This window comes from Armigeres subalbatus, chromosome 3 (assembly GCF_024139115.2).
Source record: "Armigeres subalbatus isolate Guangzhou_Male chromosome 3, GZ_Asu_2, whole genome shotgun sequence".
NCBI classification, from domain to species: Eukaryota; Metazoa; Arthropoda; class Insecta; order Diptera; family Culicidae; genus Armigeres; species Armigeres subalbatus.
Window position 1 is genome coordinate 346,469,819 of NC_085141.1, and position 19,062 is coordinate 346,488,880.

The 19,062-nt window shown below is 41.3% G+C and overlaps 1 protein-coding gene across 1 annotated transcript in view; it reads right to left on the reverse strand.

Annotated features, from left to right (window-relative positions):
- LOC134225958 (BRD4-interacting chromatin-remodeling complex-associated protein-like) overlaps positions 1-14,985 on the reverse strand; it is a 91,700-nt gene extending 76,715 nt beyond the window's left edge. The window contains exon 1 of the mRNA XM_062706422.1: positions 14,607-14,985. Coding sequence (XP_062562406.1) covers positions 14,607-14,709 — 103 coding nt within the window. The 5' untranslated portion in view covers positions 14,710-14,985. The remainder of the gene's footprint in view (positions 1-14,606) is intronic.
- Positions 14,986-19,062: the final 4,077 nt, after the last annotated feature.

Sequence of the window (19,062 nt, forward strand, 5' to 3'; positions counted from 1 at the left end):
ATCCATTCGGGTATTACAGGAAAGAAAGTATACTTGCTGGCCCACGCTGAATTCGCGAAAAGATGGTTCAAATTTGTTGTCTTGTTTCAGCGTGACTCTTCGGTGAACATCTTCGGGCTTGAGCAGGTCTAGTCGTGTTCTGATGTTTCGCCCAATAAACAGCTTAGACGGTGATTCTCCGGTAGTAGCGTGAGGAGCTAAGCGATATTGCTGTAGGAAATTGTTCAGGTGCGAGTGTAACGTCGATGCGGAGGTTCCCATAGCCTTTAATGCGTCCTTTGTTGTTTGTACGTACCTTTCGGCCTGACCGTTTGTAGCAGGGTGGTAGGGAGCCGAAAGCTTGTGAAATTTGACGCCACTTTTCTGAAGAAACTCTTTGAATTCAGCAGCTGCAAATTATCCGAAACAACAATAACGGGTACTCCATAACGTGAAAACAGCTCATCCAAAATTCCAATCGTCGCTGAAGTTGTCGTTGAATTGGTGACCTTCACTTCCAACCACTTACTATAGGCGTCGACTATAATCAGCAGCATGGAGCCTGCAACCGGACCAGCATAATCAATGTGAATCCTTTCCCAGGGACCTTTGGGGTACTGCCAGTGGTGGTCACTAAACTTTGGAGGAAGATGTGCTTGACGAACGCATTCGGATCAAGATTTCATTGCGTTTTCAATGTCCGCATCTATTCCCGACCAGTAAACAAACGAACGAGAAAGTCCCTCCATCTTCACAATACCAATGTGCGACGCATCGAGGTCATCCAGGACAAACTGACGAAGAACAGATGGTACAACTACACGGTGTTCAAAAAGTAAACAACCGGCAGTGAGAGTGTATTTGGCTTCAGGTGCTTTGTATTCGTACCTTGTTAAATCTGCGCCAGTTTCCAGGAGTTGTATTATTTTACCCAGACTAGGGTCTTTGCGAGACTCCCGAGCAATCTGTTCTGCACGAATCGGTAGTTGTGATATTTGATGCATCGTAAACAAGTCAAACTCATCGTCTTCACTCTCTCTTCCCTCAGTAGCAGATAGTTTCTTAGCAATCATCGGTGTACGGACAATTCGAGAGCAGTAATCTGCATTAACATTCTCCTTCGTGGATTTGTACACAACATCAAAATTGAAGTGTGCCAAATAATCAGCATAATTGGCCATTCTACTGATAAAGATTTGGTAAAGATTTGGCTGGATGCAAAATTTGAGCCAAGGGCTTGTTATCCGTTATTAGAGTAAATCTTCGAGCATACAGGTAGTAGAAAAACTTCTTAACTGCCCATACAATTGCGAGAGCCTCTTTGTCTATTTGTGGGTAGCGCTGTTCAGTAGCAGACATAGAGCAGCTAGCGTACGCTATCGGACGTTCTCTTCCGCTTGCCACGCGATGAGAGAGAACAGCACCTAATCCAAATTTGCTTGCATCCGTAGCCAATATTAATGGTAGATCGGGATCATACGGCATCAGTACTTGCGGCGAATGATTGCTAGTTTTATGTCTTCGTATGCGGCACTTGTTTCTGAATCCCATTGGAAAGACTCTGCGTTCAACATATCACGAAGACATCGAGACCGTGTGGATAGATTGGGAATGAATGCGTTGTAGTACGTTGCTTTTCCCAAAAACAGCTGTAATTCATCTGCATTCGATGGACGACGTGCATCTCTTACAGCTTCAATATGTTGGCCCGACTTATGCAATCCCGTAGCGTCAATCTTGTGACCCAGACATTCGAGAGCCGGGGTGGCAAATACACACTTCGAACGGTTCAATCGTAAACCGTGATACTTCAGTCGATCGAAAACTGCAGCTAGTGCAGTAAGTAGATTTTCAAAACAGTCCGCAAACACAATAATATCGTCGAAAAAATTTATCACATTTGGCAACCCTTGAAGCACTGTTTCCATGCGACATTGCCAGATCGCAGGAATGTTCGCAGCTCCGTAGACTGCTCTCGTCGGTCGCACTAGACCATGTGTTGGAGTATTCAGTGTTAGGATCTGTTGAAATTCCGCGTCGATTGTGAGGTGAGTGTAAGCATCTGTTACATCCAAGTGGCAGAATAGACTGGCTCCACTCATTCGATTGAAGATTGATTCAATTTTTGGTATCGGGTGTTCGGCGATGATCATTCGGGGATTCACCGTGGGCTTGTAGTTACCGGTAATACGTAATTTTCCATTCTTCTTCACAACGATGTGCGTAGGAGATGCCCATTCAGTGTAATCAACTCGTTTGTAGACACCTGTGGCTAACTTTCTATCGAATTCCTCCGCGTACTGGCTCTTTAATGCCAACGGTACGTCCCGTGCTTTTGCGAATATTGGTGATTAAAAAAGAGTTAAGATCATTTTTGTTCACAGACATACAGACATTCACACACACACGTACACACAGACATCACCTCAATTCTTCGAACTGAGTCGATCGGTATACAACACTATGACTGTTTGGGCTTTTTTAAATGCTTTCAGAGCGATCATATAGCTTCTACGTATACTTAGTACACGAGAAAGGTAAAAATGGGCAATTTTTCAAATTCATGTATCTTACAAAATGGTGAATTTGGACAGAACTTTATTCGTGGTCCTCAAAGCTTAAGAGTTCAATAGTGTAGTGCATGATGTTTTACTGCGGGGTATTGCGGGGTACCAAACTGTTTTGTTCGTTAAATATTGCGTAAAACATGCTTTTACAAAACTACTAAAAACTGAATTCTGGACGTTGCTATTATTGCATTATCAAGCCTATTGCATAGATCTGTTTAAGAGCTTTGTAACGATATATAAATATGTTACTTTTGAGACGACAACACAAACAAAGCTGTCCGTTTTCCCAAAAAACGTAAAAATATCATTTCTAGGAGGGGCTAGTTTGAACGTCCCCCACCCCTCCCTAAAAAATCTAAAAAATAAAAACCGTCCTGATTATAGAAATATAGGTTATAAGCTGTATATTCATCACATTTTACTCGCCCAAATCGAAAATTGCCCTTTTGGTAGTTTTGGCCACACCTTTATATGGGGCTGTCCTATTGTGCATTGCTCGATCTCTCCCTATCTCGATGGTCCCTTACTCCCTTCAATATCGAGATCTGGATAAACAATTGTATATCAATCGACTCAGCTCGACGAATTCAGGTGATGTACAATCCCGGCCAAAAGTTTGGGGTCACCCTCGGAAAATATAGGCAATATTTTTTGATCGTATTTCCGCCGTCTTACTTCCGATTTCGGGTATTGTTAGTTCGATACAACGAATATGAGTAGATCTTGCATCGTAGGTATTTTAAACTAACATATTTTTTTATGTGCTAAAATATCACGTTAAGATAATCATTTTTCTTATATTGATTTAGTAAAAATAGGTTGATTTTTTTTAATTAAGTCCACAAAAATTCATGGAACCCAATTTTAATCATCTTTGAGAGGCGTTGATGATTTTTCGGCGGAAAAATTTAGTTTTATTTTTAAAAATTAAAATGTTTACTCAAGGGCAAGGTATGCATCGGCCAAAAGTTTGGGTTCACCCATAGTATATGGTGAACCGATCATAAGTTTGGGTTCACTCTCCTGATATGCGATTTAATTCAATTTTAGCCGAATATTGTCTGAAGTACAGTTCTTGATGTTTTGTTTGGAAACTCACTTTCTTCAATGTATATTTTGCCTGAATTTATACTAAAAAAAAGTGAACCTAATCTTTTGGTCAATTGGGACACAGTTTTTTTGAAAGACAGCTACGAGAGGAAGACATACGAATGGGCTTAACTGTAGACAACAAGAGGAAGACATTCTTAAGGGATAACGACAGTAAAAGGGGAGAATGGACGATGATTACAGTCTAACATCAGCAACTTTCAAAAATTGGTGGACAAGGGACATGTATTCGAGATCAAAATGCGCCAACACTTCCCTAAACGGCTTCGGCTGCTTTCCTCGGACCGGATCGGAAGATGTTCAGATAGCGCAGATATGGGGCCACGATGCTCGTCGCACGCCCACACGACATGGTCAACATCCTGGTAATCTGCACCGCAAACACAGAGATTGCTTTCTGAGAGCCCCACTCGAAAAAGATGTGCATTTAAAGTGTAGTGATTGGACATTAGACGACACATGGTTCGAATGAAGTCTCGCCCCATATTCAATTTGTTGAACCATGGATGCTTCGACACCTGCGGCCGAATTGAAGCCATCTACCCAACTCCCCATTTGTTCATTTCTGCTGCCAGCTGATCAAGGTTTCCCTGCGAACTAATGAGAAAAATTCATCGAAGGTGATTTGGTCGGGGTTCAGCCAAAACGCACCAAGCGGCTTTTTGACTGACTGCCGGTATTTTGCTTGCAAAAAGAAAACGGACGTCATTTCATATCAACTTATTCGTACATGTGTTGAAGGATATCCACAGTTATGAGGTTGAGGGACATTCGATACGATTTTCGATCAATTGAATCTGCTAGCCGAAAGTTTGGTTAGAAAACGGGTATTTTTGTTGGCGCTTGGTGCGTTCCATAGCGCCCACCTTAGCCAAAGTGCTTTCTCATTTCCCGGGATCGAGCAATGGGAAGGGACCCAAGCCATAGTGATTGTGAATGACCGTTTTCATAAAGCACTCAAAGGTGCAGGTTTCATTGACCGAACCGCCTCCAGGGAACTTAGACTGTTGGTGAATTTTCTTACAAATAATGGAGGATAATCTCCGCACGAAGAAAATCTGCTATTCCATGAACCATGAACCCATGAACCCGAAACGGATACAACACAATCATCTGCAAGCTATCTTAACGAGCAATTTTGCATGAGACATTCATCAATGTATCTGACGTAAAAGTTGTAAAGGAGGGGGCTCAAACATGAGCCCTGAGGGAGACCCATGTAGCTAATTCGTGAAGTTGCCGAGTCACCATGAGAAAAACTCTTACGCTTCTCTGACAACAAATTGTACAAATAGTTGTTCAAAATTGGTGAAAGTCCACACGAGTGGAGTTTGTTGGATAATGTACTATTTTAGTACACCCGATTCTTTTTTTACACGGGAGATGCGTTCCGTGTAAAAAAAGTTTACAGTTCAAAATTTGAAAATCCGTGTAAAAAAAGTTTTATGATTTCTCGACGAATCATGCAAAATGGAAAAACTTTGCATAAATTTTGTATGGGATTTTTTTTACACGGCCGTGTAAAAAAAATCGTGTAAAAACAGAATCGGGTGTACATAAAAAACCCAGATTAATCCACCTAGCGGTGATGGTGTCTTTCTCGTTTTTTTCGAGTGAGTAATTTCTACCCACTCTTGGTGAAAAAAAAGTATTTTGGCCATAACTTCTGAGCCCATAGTCTGATCCGGCCAATTTTCAACAGGAAATAATGGGACCGAATTCTGCAACGAATGCAACTTGCTGCGAGCAAATAGGCTGAGGGTAAGTGCCTTAAAATGAGTGAGATTTTTTTTTCGGAAAATAATTTATTTTGGCCATAACTCCGAATCCCATAGTCAGATTCCGCCAATTTTCAATACGAAACAATGGGACAAGATTCGATAAAGATAAGTCCGTTATAGATAAGTGCCTGAAAAATAAGTGAGAATTTTGTATTCTGGCCGTAACTTCGAAACCCATAGTCTGATCTGTCCGATTTTCAATACGAAATAATTGGATAAGATTCTACGTCGAATGAAACCTGCTGCGAGTAAATCAACTAAGAGTAAGTGCCTAAAAAGTGAGTGAGAATTTTTCTCATAAAAAATATATTTTGGTCATAATTCCGAAGCCCATAGTCCGATTGGGCCAATTTTCAATACGAAACAATGGGACAAGATTCCGCGTCGAATGCAACTTGTCAAGGATAAGTGCCTGAAAAATGAGTGAGATTATTTTGCGCACACACATACACATACACGCACACACAGACATCACCTCAATTCGTTATGGGGCAGCAGGGACTTTGTTCAAGGGCTTGACGACCCCTCCTCATGGCCACTGCGAGTTAGACCGGGACCATCGTCCCTAACCCCTAATCCCAAGGCGTCAAGTGACCCTTGCCGAGGGGATGCATGGCCAGGGGGGTGAAATAATAAGCTAGGCCTTTAACGGAGCCTGTGGGGTACCTGTGCACCCTCCAGTAGTGTAGGCGACAACCCCTTCGCAAGAGGTGGGTTGTTCAGGTCTCCGCCTAGGAGGCCAGAGGCAATAGTCGGCAGCTCAATGCGCAGCGCCAGCGTGGGTCGCTTAGCCTTCATCTCGGCTAAAAAACGCCGGTAGGGGTTATTGACGGTCCATGGCTTGTGGAGGCGATGAACCGCAAACACGATGGGCTTTCGGCCTTCGAGTCGGCGACGGAACAGCTGGACGCCATCATCGACTTTGCGTCATCGAAGCATAATATCAGTAAGGACCTCAAGGGGAGCTTGCAGAAACTTCGAAAGTTGATGCTGGACGCCAAGCTGGAGAGGGCGGTCGGGACGGCCAAGTGTAAACCGTGAAATCGGTGGAGTCGAGGTGTACCCAGACTAAGGCCCAAGGATTCGCGGACTCGGGCAAGGTCGAATCGACCGAAGGCGTGCCAGCGAAGACGGTGGTACCAAAATCTACCCAGACTGAGGCTCAAGTATTTGCGGGTACGTCGGGGGTGACTGCTCCAACGGAGCAGACACAAAAACGGGGGAGACAGTCTCCAGGGGATGAGCTCCCTGGAGGCCGCTCCAAAACGCGGAGGGTTACTACCCCGAACAAGGGTAGTGGGGCTGGGAAGCTGAACCCCGGCCAGGTACCTCCAAAACCGGGGGAGGATGAACCTGGAAAGGTCCGTCCACCCAGGAAAGACGGTGGTAAGGGGTTACGGCAGGCTGAGAGCTCTCAGCCACATCAGATCAGGGAAATAGAGGGGGATGACGCCTCCTGGACTCTGGTCAAGAACAAAAGGAAACCAAAGACGTCAAGGGCCGAAAAGAAGGCCCAGGCGAATGAGGGTAGCAAGAAGTCTAGAGTAGGCGATAACCGCTCCAGGGGCGATGCCCTAGTCATCTCGACGGACGAGGCTAAGTACTCGGACGTCTTGAAGGCGATGAGGAGTGACGTCAAGCTCGGTGAACTCGGCGCCGACGTACGTCGAATAAGACGTACCCGGATGGGCGAGATGATCCTCGAGCTGAAGCGGGGCATCTCGCAAAAGGGCGCCGCCTACAAGAAGTTGGCGGAGGAAGTCCTAGGCGAGACGGTCAAGGAGATGGCACTCACTACGGAGGTGAATCTAAGGGTTAAAGACCAGGACGAGATCACCGAAGTCGAAGAGCTCGTCACGGCACTGCGGCGACAGTGTGAAGTGGAGACGCCCACCGCAGCCGTTCGGCTACGGAAAGGTCTAGCAGGGACGCAGATAGCATTGGTTCGGCTATCTGCAGCGGACGCCTCCAAGGTAGTCAAGTTAGGGAGCGTCAAGGTTGGATGGTCGGTATGCCCTGTGGGCATATACGAGCAACCCGAAGTTTGCTTCAAGTGCCTGGAACCGGGGCACAAGCAATGGGACTGCAAAGGCCCCGACAGAAGCAATCTCTGCCGACGCTGCGGATTGGAGGGACATAAGGCACAATGCTGCACGAACCCTCCCAATTGTTTGATTTGTTCCAGCAAAGCTGTGAACAGCAAGCACCCCATGGGGGGTTCGATGTGCCCGGCGTTTAAGCGTGCTGCAAAATCACAGTGCAGGTAACGCAGCTGGCTTGCTCGGCCTCGCCCGAGTGTTTGGTGTGAGCAGGTTTAGAGGAAGCTTAGGAAGAAAAAAAAAAAGACATCCATTATAAGAATGTTATGATAACTTATAAGGGAACTTTTTCTTTTTCAATGGCTCTACATTCCAACTGAAACTTTCCACAGTCATTAATTAAAAGCCTTTTCATCCCAGCCATGCCTTGGCAATCCTACGCCTTTGATCGCAAGGGTAACTGGATCCTAAAAACAAATTCATCTCATCTCAAAAGATAGAGATTCTTGCGTTTGCGTTCTCAGTGCTGAAAATTGCAAAAATAAGAGACAAATAACAATTTGTCTCAGTACAATACAAATACAATATTAAAAGACAGGCAATTAAACTTATTTCAAATTATCCTAGCTTTTGGATTAGGAATAATAATTTGCAGTTAGAACCGCAGAATTTTAATAAATATTAGACCGATTTACACAAACCGATCGAACAAAGAACGAATTAAATAAAGTCTTCCATGACATAAGAAATCAAGCCAATTTTATTTTATTATATTTTTCTATTCTAAACTATTTTAAAAACCATTCGTTTTAAAAATTTTGACAGAATGTCAATTTTCAAACTTCGTGGCCGTCTTAAGAAACGTAGTGTGGCGGAAGCACAGACAAACAGACATCTTGTCAAATTTCCATCGTTCATTGATTTACTGGTCAATTCAAATCCAGCATTTTACGAGCGCTAATGGCCGCCACAATCCCACTCTGTTTTTGGTAGGGTGGATACAGTTTGAAGTTTGGCTTATGTCGTATGACACAAAACAATGATGAATTCATGATGATGATGATCGCTGCGGTGTCAAACGACACAAGCCAAACGTCAAATCGAATTCATCCTACCAAAAAGTGAGTTAAATTGTGGCGGTCATTACCGCACGTAAAATGCTGAATAATCATTAGTTGGCAAATCGATCCCTCGTTGCGCGCGCATAGGATTTGCTCTAGTTTGACGTTTGTTCACTATCGCCATCTGGTTCGTGATTTGCCCAGCTAACTGAAAGCAACAGATGTCGTTAGTGTTTGAATGACGATGAATTTTATGAGCAAATGTTCAATGTATTATGTCGGTTTGTCTGTGGCGAAAAGTTAATACATTTAATGCTGCAATGCAAATGCAAATGATTTTTAAAAACGTAGAGGAGACTGGGTAGACTTGATCCCCCTTTCTGATTTCCGATGTATCATAGTCAAAAGTAAATAAACATATGTGATTTCCCCACAGACTCTCTAAGAAATATAGTATTTAACTTTACTGACGTATGACAGTCTTTAAATTATTGTAGTTATTGATACTAGAAATACTAGAATAAGAGATCGGCGATGACGCTATCTTGTTTACAATCGAACCGTCAAAAGCGGTTCCATTTCGACTTGTTTACTTTTTGCATCCATAAGAAGCAAGCAAAATTTTCAAGTGCTGCCAGTATCATTGCTACGTTTTCATGCATTTTAATATGTTGCCATTTCGACAGTTTTTCACTCCGCCGGTCTCTGGTTATAGGGTTGCTAATTGATACACAATCGATTTTTTGGAGTGCTGTCAAAAATCGACTTTTAAAATATTCGGGGGAAATTGATCCCTCTCTAATAACTTGCTTTGATAATATTAGAAAAGTGCCCTCAGATTTATAAAATATTTTCCTTCAAAATACGCAAATTTTTTGAATTGCTGTGCGTATACATGAACGATTGACACAAGGGGCGGGTCGCTGAGCACAATACAATTCGTGCCCAATTAAATACATGTGCCTCTGATGTGCCTCGTTGTGTCACGATGTGCCAAATTTTTATTTGACAAAATAATACAATTTGGCATCACTGTTCGAGCATAAACATGATAGATCACGTGACTTCTGTCAAAATGATAAAACATGCAGGAACAAATTTTTATTTCGCCCGTCATAAAAAGAAAATACTATACCTAATCGGAAGGATCTTTAGAAGCAGTTTTAGTAAATTCAACGGGCCTAGAAGATGAGCTGCTATAATTGCAGAAACAGTAACACAGGAGATTGGGCTAGCACCGCATCGCATCATCCTAAAGGACCCCAATATAATTTTCAGGAAAAAGATGATGTTTCCACCGGATGGCTCTGATTCAAGGGGTGGGACGCTGAGCACACTGTTCCAAGCACACATTTTCACCGTATATTGGAACAATGTGGAACAATGAATTCACAAACTGTGGCACACTGTTGCACACTTTTGACACTGAATTTTCTAAATGTCAAAATTCGGCAACCCTGCCAAATGTTGTCATTCTACTCTTGCTTTTTCCCAAATTATATTGTAAACATGTGTTTGTTTTTGTTTTCAGAATGAACAGATAATTCAAGCTCTATCTGGAATAAGGGCGAATGTCGCAAGAGAGAATTCTCGTTGATTTCCCTCTTTTAAATTAAAGTGACAAGCAGATGATTTCGTTGCGGTTTTTCCCCTCAGAATGAAAGAAAACAATGAAAACTTGCATTCTGAGGTGATAAACCGCGAAGAAATCCACTGCTTGTCACTTTTATTTAAAAGAGGGGAAGTCGACGAAGAGAATCCTCTCTTGCGACATTCGCCCTTTTACCAGATAGAGCTTGAATTTTCAGGGCGAATCATCCGGATTTAGCGAACGGGAATAATTAATCGAGACTTCCAAACTGTAAATCAAAACCTGGGATATCATGCAGTTATTAACTTTTGACTATTGCTATGATCAGAGCACATCAGAGGCATGACTAAACCGAGGACTAAACGATAGCGTATGAATACCAATCAGACGAGTCTTTGCAAAAATAAATGGACCGGCTTGGGGATTTGCTGTGTTTATGTGGTCAAAAACAAATAATAGTTCATAGTAAGATTGATTTATTACGAGTGGAAAACGATTTGCACCTCCGCCTCTCGAACCCTTCATTGATAGTATTTTTTTCTTCAAAGTAATTCCGTGGAATTTTCGTAGAATTCGGAGACTCGTACCTCGTACCCTTGCTGGTACCTTTCGAAACTCAATGCTCTTTGAAAAGGTTGCTAAGCTGTGAACTCGAACACATCAAGAACAATGGAATTTATCAATAGATGTATAAAAATGATGGAAGAGGAAAATAGCATAAAAACGATGGAAAAGGAATATTTAATGTTTACCAGTATAGCCCCCTACTCAATGCAACAGAACAGCAATGGAAACGGCCGGATTTGAGTTATATTTTCTGTCAAACCTTGCCGTTTCTGTCTTCTGATCAATCCGGCTGCTGTTGATGGTTGGAATCAGAGCCATCCGGTGGAAACATCATCTTTTTCCTGAAAATTATATTGGGGTCCTTTAGGATGATGCGATGCGGTGCTAGCCCAATCTCCTGTGTTACTGTTTCTGCAATTATAGCAGCTCATCTTCTAGGCCCGTTGAATTTACTAAAACTGCTTCTAAAGATCCTTCCGATTAGGTATAGTATTTTCTTTTTATGACGGGCGAAATAAAAATTTGTTCCTGCATGTTTTATCATTTTGACAGAAGTCACGTGATCTATCATGTTTATGCTCGAACAGTGATGCCAAATTGTATTATTTTGTCAAATAAAAATTTGGCACATCGTGACACAACGAGGCACATCAGAGGCACATGTATTTAATTGGGCACGAATTGTATTGTGCTCAGCGACCCGCCCCTTGCTCTGATTCCAACCATCAACAGCAGCCGGATTGATACGAAGACAGAAACGGCAAGGTTTGACAGAAAATATAACTCAAATCCGGCTGTTTCCATTGCTGTTCTGTTGCATTGAGTAGGGGGCTATGCTGGTAAACATTAAATATTCCTTTTCCATCGTTTTTATGCTATTTTCCTCTTCCATCATTTTTATACATATAAGGCTTGTACGCGACAAAATCTGGACACCTTTAAACACGTATAACTTTTGAAATAGCTCATCAACAAGTGAATTATTTCGTAGATTGATGAATGTATGTCTGTACTTTCTGAAAATATATTTCTCATGAGTGTTACAAGTACGTAGTGAAAGATGGCGTCGGAGGAATTGCAGGTTCGGAAAGAATTGTGTGCAGTCGCAATTGAAATTCGGGTCTCTCGATCCAGAAACTGACTAAAAACATTTTGTTTTAATGTGAACACTGTTCAAAGCGTTTTAAAACTTGTCGATGCTTGTTTGACAACATCTAAAACGTTAGAGAGTAGAACAAAAACGGATTTTATGAGCCACCAGAAGGATACGAGCTCGAAACAAATTCTACTGAGGATGCTTGATCTTTCGGCACGTATTACTTCTTTGAAAATTCAAATGTCACCAAGTTTCGTGCATACATCGAAGCATCGATAAGGAATGAAGCCATGTGAAGTAAAAAACGTACCGAAATAAACCAACAGCAGTTTATTTTTATTCTTAAAGTTTTGTGTCCAGATTTTGTCGCGAACAAGCCTTATTGATAAATTCCATTGTTCTTGATGTGTTCGAGTTCACAGCTTAGCAACCTTTTCAAAGAGCATTGAGTTTCGAAAGGTACCAGCAAGGGTACGAGGTACGAGTCTCCGAATTCTACGAAAATTCCACGGAATTACTTTGAAGAAAAAAAAACTATCAATGAAGGGTTCGAGAGGCGGAGGTGCAAATCGTTTTCCACTCGTAATAAATCAATCTTACTATGAACTATTATTTGTTTTTGACCACATAAACACAGCAAATCCCCAAGCCGGTCCATTTATTTTTGCAAAGACTCGTCTGATTGGTATTCATACGCTATCGTTTAGTCCTCGGTTTAGTCATGCCTCTGATGTGCTCTGATCATAGCAATAGTCAAAAGTTAATAACTGCATGATATCCCAGGTTTTGATTTACAGTTTGGAAGTCTCAATTAATTCAAGACAAAATTTTCAAAACGACTTATCTGCTTTTGTAAACAAAGATTCAAACGACGATTTGACGAAATCAATAGCTCTCCCACGCAAACCAACACCATCAACAGGTAGCGGAAACCTTCACCTACCTATTGGTGGTGTTGGTTTGCGTGGAAGAGTTATCAGAATCGTCAAATAGTTGTTTGAATCTTTGTTTACAAAATCAGATAAGTCGTTTGGAAAATTTTGTCTTGAATTATTCCCGTTCGCTAAATCCGGATGATTCGCCCTGAAAATTCAAGCTCTATCTGGTAAAAGGGCGAATGTCGCAAGAGAGGATTCTCTTCGTCGACTTCCCCTCTTTTAAATAAAAGTGACAAGCAGTGGATTTCTTCGCGGTTTATCACCTCAGAATGCAAGTTTTCATTGTTTTCTTTCATTCTGAGGGGAAAAACCGCAACGAAATCATCTGCTTGTCACTTTAATTTAAAAGAGGGGAAGTCGGCGAAGAGAATTCTCTCTTGCGACATTCGCCCTTATTCCAGATAGAGCTTGAATTATCTGTTCATTTTGAAAACAAAAACAAACACATGTTTACAATATTTTTTGGGAAAAAGCAAGAGTAGAATGACAATATTTGGCAGGGTTGCCGAATTTTGACATTTAGAAAATTCAGTGTCAAAAGTGTGCAACAGTGTGCCACAGTTTGTGAATTCATTGTTCCACATTGTTCCAATATACGGTGAAAATGTGTGCTTGGAACAGTGTGCTCAGCGTCCCACCCCTTGGATTGACATTGTTATTGAATTCGACAGCACATGCAATTTTTAAAATTTGGGGAGACTTGATCCCCTTTCTATGATATCTAGGCAATAAATATTTTTTCCCGCCAACCCTTCATCAAATCTGTCAAATCTACAAAAAATTAGAAGCCTGAGAACAGATTTATATTTTTTTGAATTTTTTCGCCAAATTTTTGTATGGGTGACTAATGGGGGATCAAATGTCCCCTTAATGAGGCAATTACTTCAAATTTAAATATCCTAAAACTTTGATGGACAAACCGCTCTGCAGAATAAATAAGGTTGGCAATCCAAAAAATAACTCACCACATAAAGGTCATTTGTCTAGAGGATCTATACTAAAAAATACGCTAGAACAAAACTACTTTAGTTCTCGATAAAACAGGGGGTGATCAAGTCTCCCCGGGGATCAAGTCTACCTCCCTTCCCCTAGTATGTTCAAATCATGGACTATCTTTCGTTACGCCCTTTTTCTATAATATCTAGGCTAGTTATGCATTTGTTGCAATTTTATCACCTTAGCACGCTAGAAAAAGCTTTTTTCCTCAGATCTGTGCTAAAAAATCTGATGTAAATGTTAGAATTGCTTTCAAAAATCAGGTGAAAAATGACTTTTGGAGATTATTTCACTAATTCACTTACCCAAAACAAATAAGCTTTTTTGACGCCTCTAACTATTCTTAATACAAAAAGGTAAAAAATGGGTTGTGAATCGATAGATGCGCCAAAAATACGAAAGATTGAGGCAATAAAACGGGAAAAAAAATTAAAAAGTAAAAGACCAATTGAAATCAACTCAACTTTCTAAATTCAGTTATATTCTTATACAAGCTCTAATTTCACCTGAAGTAATTCCCAGATTTACCATTTTGCTATGGCTTCCAAAATATACCGTACAGCCTTACTGTTATCAAGTTGACTGGGTTAATTAAGATGAGCTGAATCCAACAATAGTATACACAGAAAGCAATCCAAACTAAATTTTTAAACCATAATGTATTCTCCTGAAGAAAACTCAAACAATAGACAACTGGAGAAGCTGTGACGAATGGTGATCAACTCCCATGACGATACAAAATCGCACCCAGAACGCTATTCGACAACGGTACGGTGTTTTCTGGGAAACTCCCAGGACGCGGTGCACCGTTCGCGTTGATCTTCCGAATTAATAATCGCAAAAATTATTTATCGCAAAACGAGTATAAAATTAATTACATTTTACGCCGGTATACTGCTGACCAGGAACTAACACCGGCATCGTCACCGCCAGAAGCAGCAGAACAAAGAACACGATCTGCCGGGATTGGAGACGCTTCATCGTTGCTGAGTCAACAAGTTATCAACTTGTACGAAGATTTTTCACCGATAAAAAATCACTTTCACGACACCACGGTCACGACTGGTTGCCTAATATGAATTCTAGATTTTAATCGCCTTTGGCGCTCACTACTTTGTGCCGCGATCGCGCATCCGATCACTTTGCAAAACTTCTAAACTGCCTACAGTCTTCTTGAACAACTCGAAGGTGGACTATTGCCACCCGTTCTTCTCCGACGACGGCGACGCGCAAATACTGACTGAGCTGGTTGCAATGTCGAAATCATGTTTTAAAACATATAAACACAAAAGGTTTTGCGCTTAGTTGCTCGCAAGAAGATTTCGCGCGCTGCGCTGCTCAACGGTGGAGAGCTGTGCTCTTCAAGATCACTCTCCAACGTGTAGCCTCAGCTCAGGCTCCCTGCCACGTGTTCTTGTTGCAAAAAAAACGCTCTATTGATCCTCCTAGTGGTGGTAAGGCCTTTCTCTGGCTTAGCGGAGTCAATAATCATGTTTACTCCGCCAATTATAACCATTTGCTCATATTCAGGTAAAAGTATTGGAAAAGTGATTATTGCTTACATGCATTCACGTTGTTTTGTTTGGGAAAGATAGCCGTTCGGCACAACTTAGTCGAAAATGCAAAATAAACAGTTTTAATCACAACTTAGCTCAGGTTACCCACCGAAGCGGCTCTCTTGATTCTCTGCCGCTGCTCAACGAAAGACGGACCGGACGTCGGGTCGGGGATTCTGAACACGAAAACTGGCTTGGCGCGGATGCAAAGATTTCTATCAAACATGTTATTTATTGTGAGACTTAATTAACTAACGATGATCGATCATCACGCCGTGAATAAGGAGTTTGTGTACTGCTCGAGTGTGGCGGCACTGACTGGTTAGTAATTACCACCGCCAGAACCGTCGAAACAGTTGTGAGCAGGATTGAATATGACAGCAGTTTACATGCTTTCTGGTTTTACCGTTCTTTGATAGACCAATGAATGTCCTCACATATGCTTATGTGCGTATGTTGTGCCTATATTATCAGAACGTGTAAATAACTATTAAATTTCATCCAATTTAATAAATTATTTGAAACAAGCTAATCGGTTTATTCGTTAGAAAGAATATGATAGTTAATTTATTTACTAACTTTACGTTTGACTCCAATTTAAAGATCCATCGTTTCTTAAGCTTAATAAGCAAATACTGTCTAACTTTCAATAACTCGGTGAATCGAACAATTTATGTGTCGACCGCATATTGGCGTCGTTTAAAAAAGCACAACGCATTTTACATCCCCAATAACATCAATTTAACGAGACAAACGAGAATATCCACTCCCCTCGAGCAGCTATTATTGCACGATTGCAATATGACATCATCCAGGCCCCTGAGCTTCTGGATGGTCGAAGTCATCCAAATCATAAACCAGTACGACCAGTGAGTGCGGAGAGCAAAGGTTTGAAGGGACGACTTTTATGAATCGGTTCGTAGGGTAGTGAGCTAATTCCCGTCGTAGTAGGTAGTGCTTGGTTTTCAAATCTAATTTATACGCCAGCCCAACTACTTACTCTATCTAAATTGTATGCAACACGTATTTTAGAGTTCCTAGTTTTCATTGTGTACTATTAGCGCATTGAACAAATCATAGTTTATTGAGAATCGGCAATCAAAAATACCCTTCAAATTTTTTAAATTTGTCTTATGAAAATCTGATTACGTCCATGAGAATTTTCATTCGTCCAGTCTAAAACTCGATGGATTGCTGTCAAATAAATCTGTTGGTATTGGTGTGCGATTTCTACAAGTACACCAAATTAGTTTTTTATGCGGTATCATACCGTGTTAAATAAAAATAACATAAATTCAATTAATATTGGCCTGTTCTGAATATGATATGTGTAATACATTGTGAAACATTGAATAGAATATGTGTACGGAGGATGTTCGCGGCTATCCAAGAAATACCTGAAGTGGAGGTCTTCAGATCTACACGCGTAACCAATGATCTACAGGCCTGTTTTGTAAATGTAATGTTTCCATTATAGTATATATAACAGAATCTGCGTATGGAAGACGTTCGCGGTTATCCAAGAAATACCGGAAGTGAAGGCCTTCAGATCTACACCCGTAACCAATGATCTACAGGCCTATTTTGTTAATGTAATGTACCCATTGTGGTACATGTAACAGAATCTGCGTATCGAAGACGTTCGCGGTTATCCAAGAAAAACCTGAAGTGGAGGTCTTCAGATCTACACGCGTATCCAATGATCTACAGGCCTGTTTTGTAAATGTAATATACCCATTGTGGTACATATAACAGAATCTGCGTATGGAAGATCTTCACGGTTATCCAAGAAATTCCTGAAGTGAAGGCCTTCAGGTCTACACGCGTAACCAATGATCTACAGGCCTGTTTTGTAAATGTAATATATCCATTGTGGTACATATGATAGAATCTGCGTATGGAAGATCTTCACGGTTATCCAAGAAATCCCTGAAGTGAAGGCCTTCAGGTCTACACGCGTAACCAATGATCTACAGGCCTGTTTTGTAAATGTAATATATCCATTGTGGTACATATGATAGAATCTGCGTATGGAAGATCTTCACGGTTATCCAAGAAATCCCTGAAGTGAAGGCCTTCAGATCTACACGCGTAACCAATGATCTACAGGCCTATTTTGTTAATGTAATGTACCCATTGTGGTACATATAACAGAATCTGCGTATCGAAGGCGTTCGCGGTTATCCAAGAAATACCTGAAGTGGAGGTCTTCAGATCTACACGCGTATCCAATGATCTACAGGCCTGTTTTGTAAATGTAATACACCCATTGTGGTACATTTAACAGAATCTGCGTATGGAAGATCCTCACGGTTATCCAAGAAATCCCTGAAGTGAAGGTCTTCAGGTCTACACGCGTAACCAATGATGTACAGGCCTGTTTTGTAAATGTAATATACCCATTGTAGTACATGTAACAGCATCTGCGTATGGAAGACGTTCGCGGTTAACCAAGAAATACCGGCAGTGAAGGCCTTCAGATCTACACGCGTAACCAATGATCTACAGGCCTATTTTGTTAATGTAATGTACCCATTGTGGTACATATAACAGAATCTGCGTATCGAAGACGTTCGCGGTTATCCAAGAAATCCCTGAAGTGAAGGCCTTCAGGTCTACACGCGTAACCGATGATCTACAGGCCTGTTTTGTAAATGTAGTTTACCCATTGTGGTACATATAACAGAATCTGCGTATGGAAGACGTTCGCGGTTATCCAAGAAATACCTGAAGTGAAGGTCTTCAGATCTACACGCGTATCCAATGATCTACAGGCCTGTTTTGTAAATGCAATATACCCATTGTGGTACATATAACAGAATCTGCGCATGGAAGATCTTCACGGTTATCCAAGTAATCCCTGAAGTGAAGGCCTTCAGGTCTACACGCGTAACCAATGATCTACAGGCCTGTTTTGTAAATGTAATATATCCATTGTGGTACATATGATATAATCTGCGTATCGAAGACGTTCGCGGTTATCCAAGAAATACCTGAAGTGGAGGTCTTCAGATCTACACGCGTAACCAATGATCTACAGGCCTGCTTTGTAAATGTAATGTACCTATTGTTGTACATATAACAAAATCTGCGTATGAAAGACGTTCGCGGTTATCCAAGAAATACCGGAAGTGAAGGCCTTCAGATCTACACGCGTAACCAATGATCTACAGGCCTGTTTTGTAAATGCAATATACCCATTGTGGTACATATAATAAAATCTGCGTATGGAAGATCTTCACGGTTATCCACAAAATACCTGAAGTGAAGGCCTTCAGGTCTACACGCGTAACCAATGATCTACAGGCTTGTTTTTTAAATGTTATGTACCCATTGTAGTACATATAACAGAATCTGCGTATGGAAGACGTTCGCGGTTATCCAAGAAATACCTGAAGTGGAGGCCTTCAGATCTACATGCATAACCAATGATCTACAAGATGGTTTTGTAAATGTAAGGTCCCTTTAATATCGACTCATGGAGGTTTCACAGTTACAGAATCTGCGCATGAAAGCTGTTCGCGGATATCCAAGAAATACCTGAAGTGGATCATTTCAGATCGACACGCGTAAATAACGATATAAAGGCCTGTTTTGAATATATAATGTACCCATTATTTTTGCCTTTCTCATACAACAAAGTTGTACCGAAAGGCTATCATTTCACTCCAAGAACGAACTTTTTATAGAAGGCCCGGAGACCCATAGTGTTATATACCAATCTACTCGACTCAACGAACTGTATGCATGTGTGTATGTGTGTATTCTTATTTTTTTT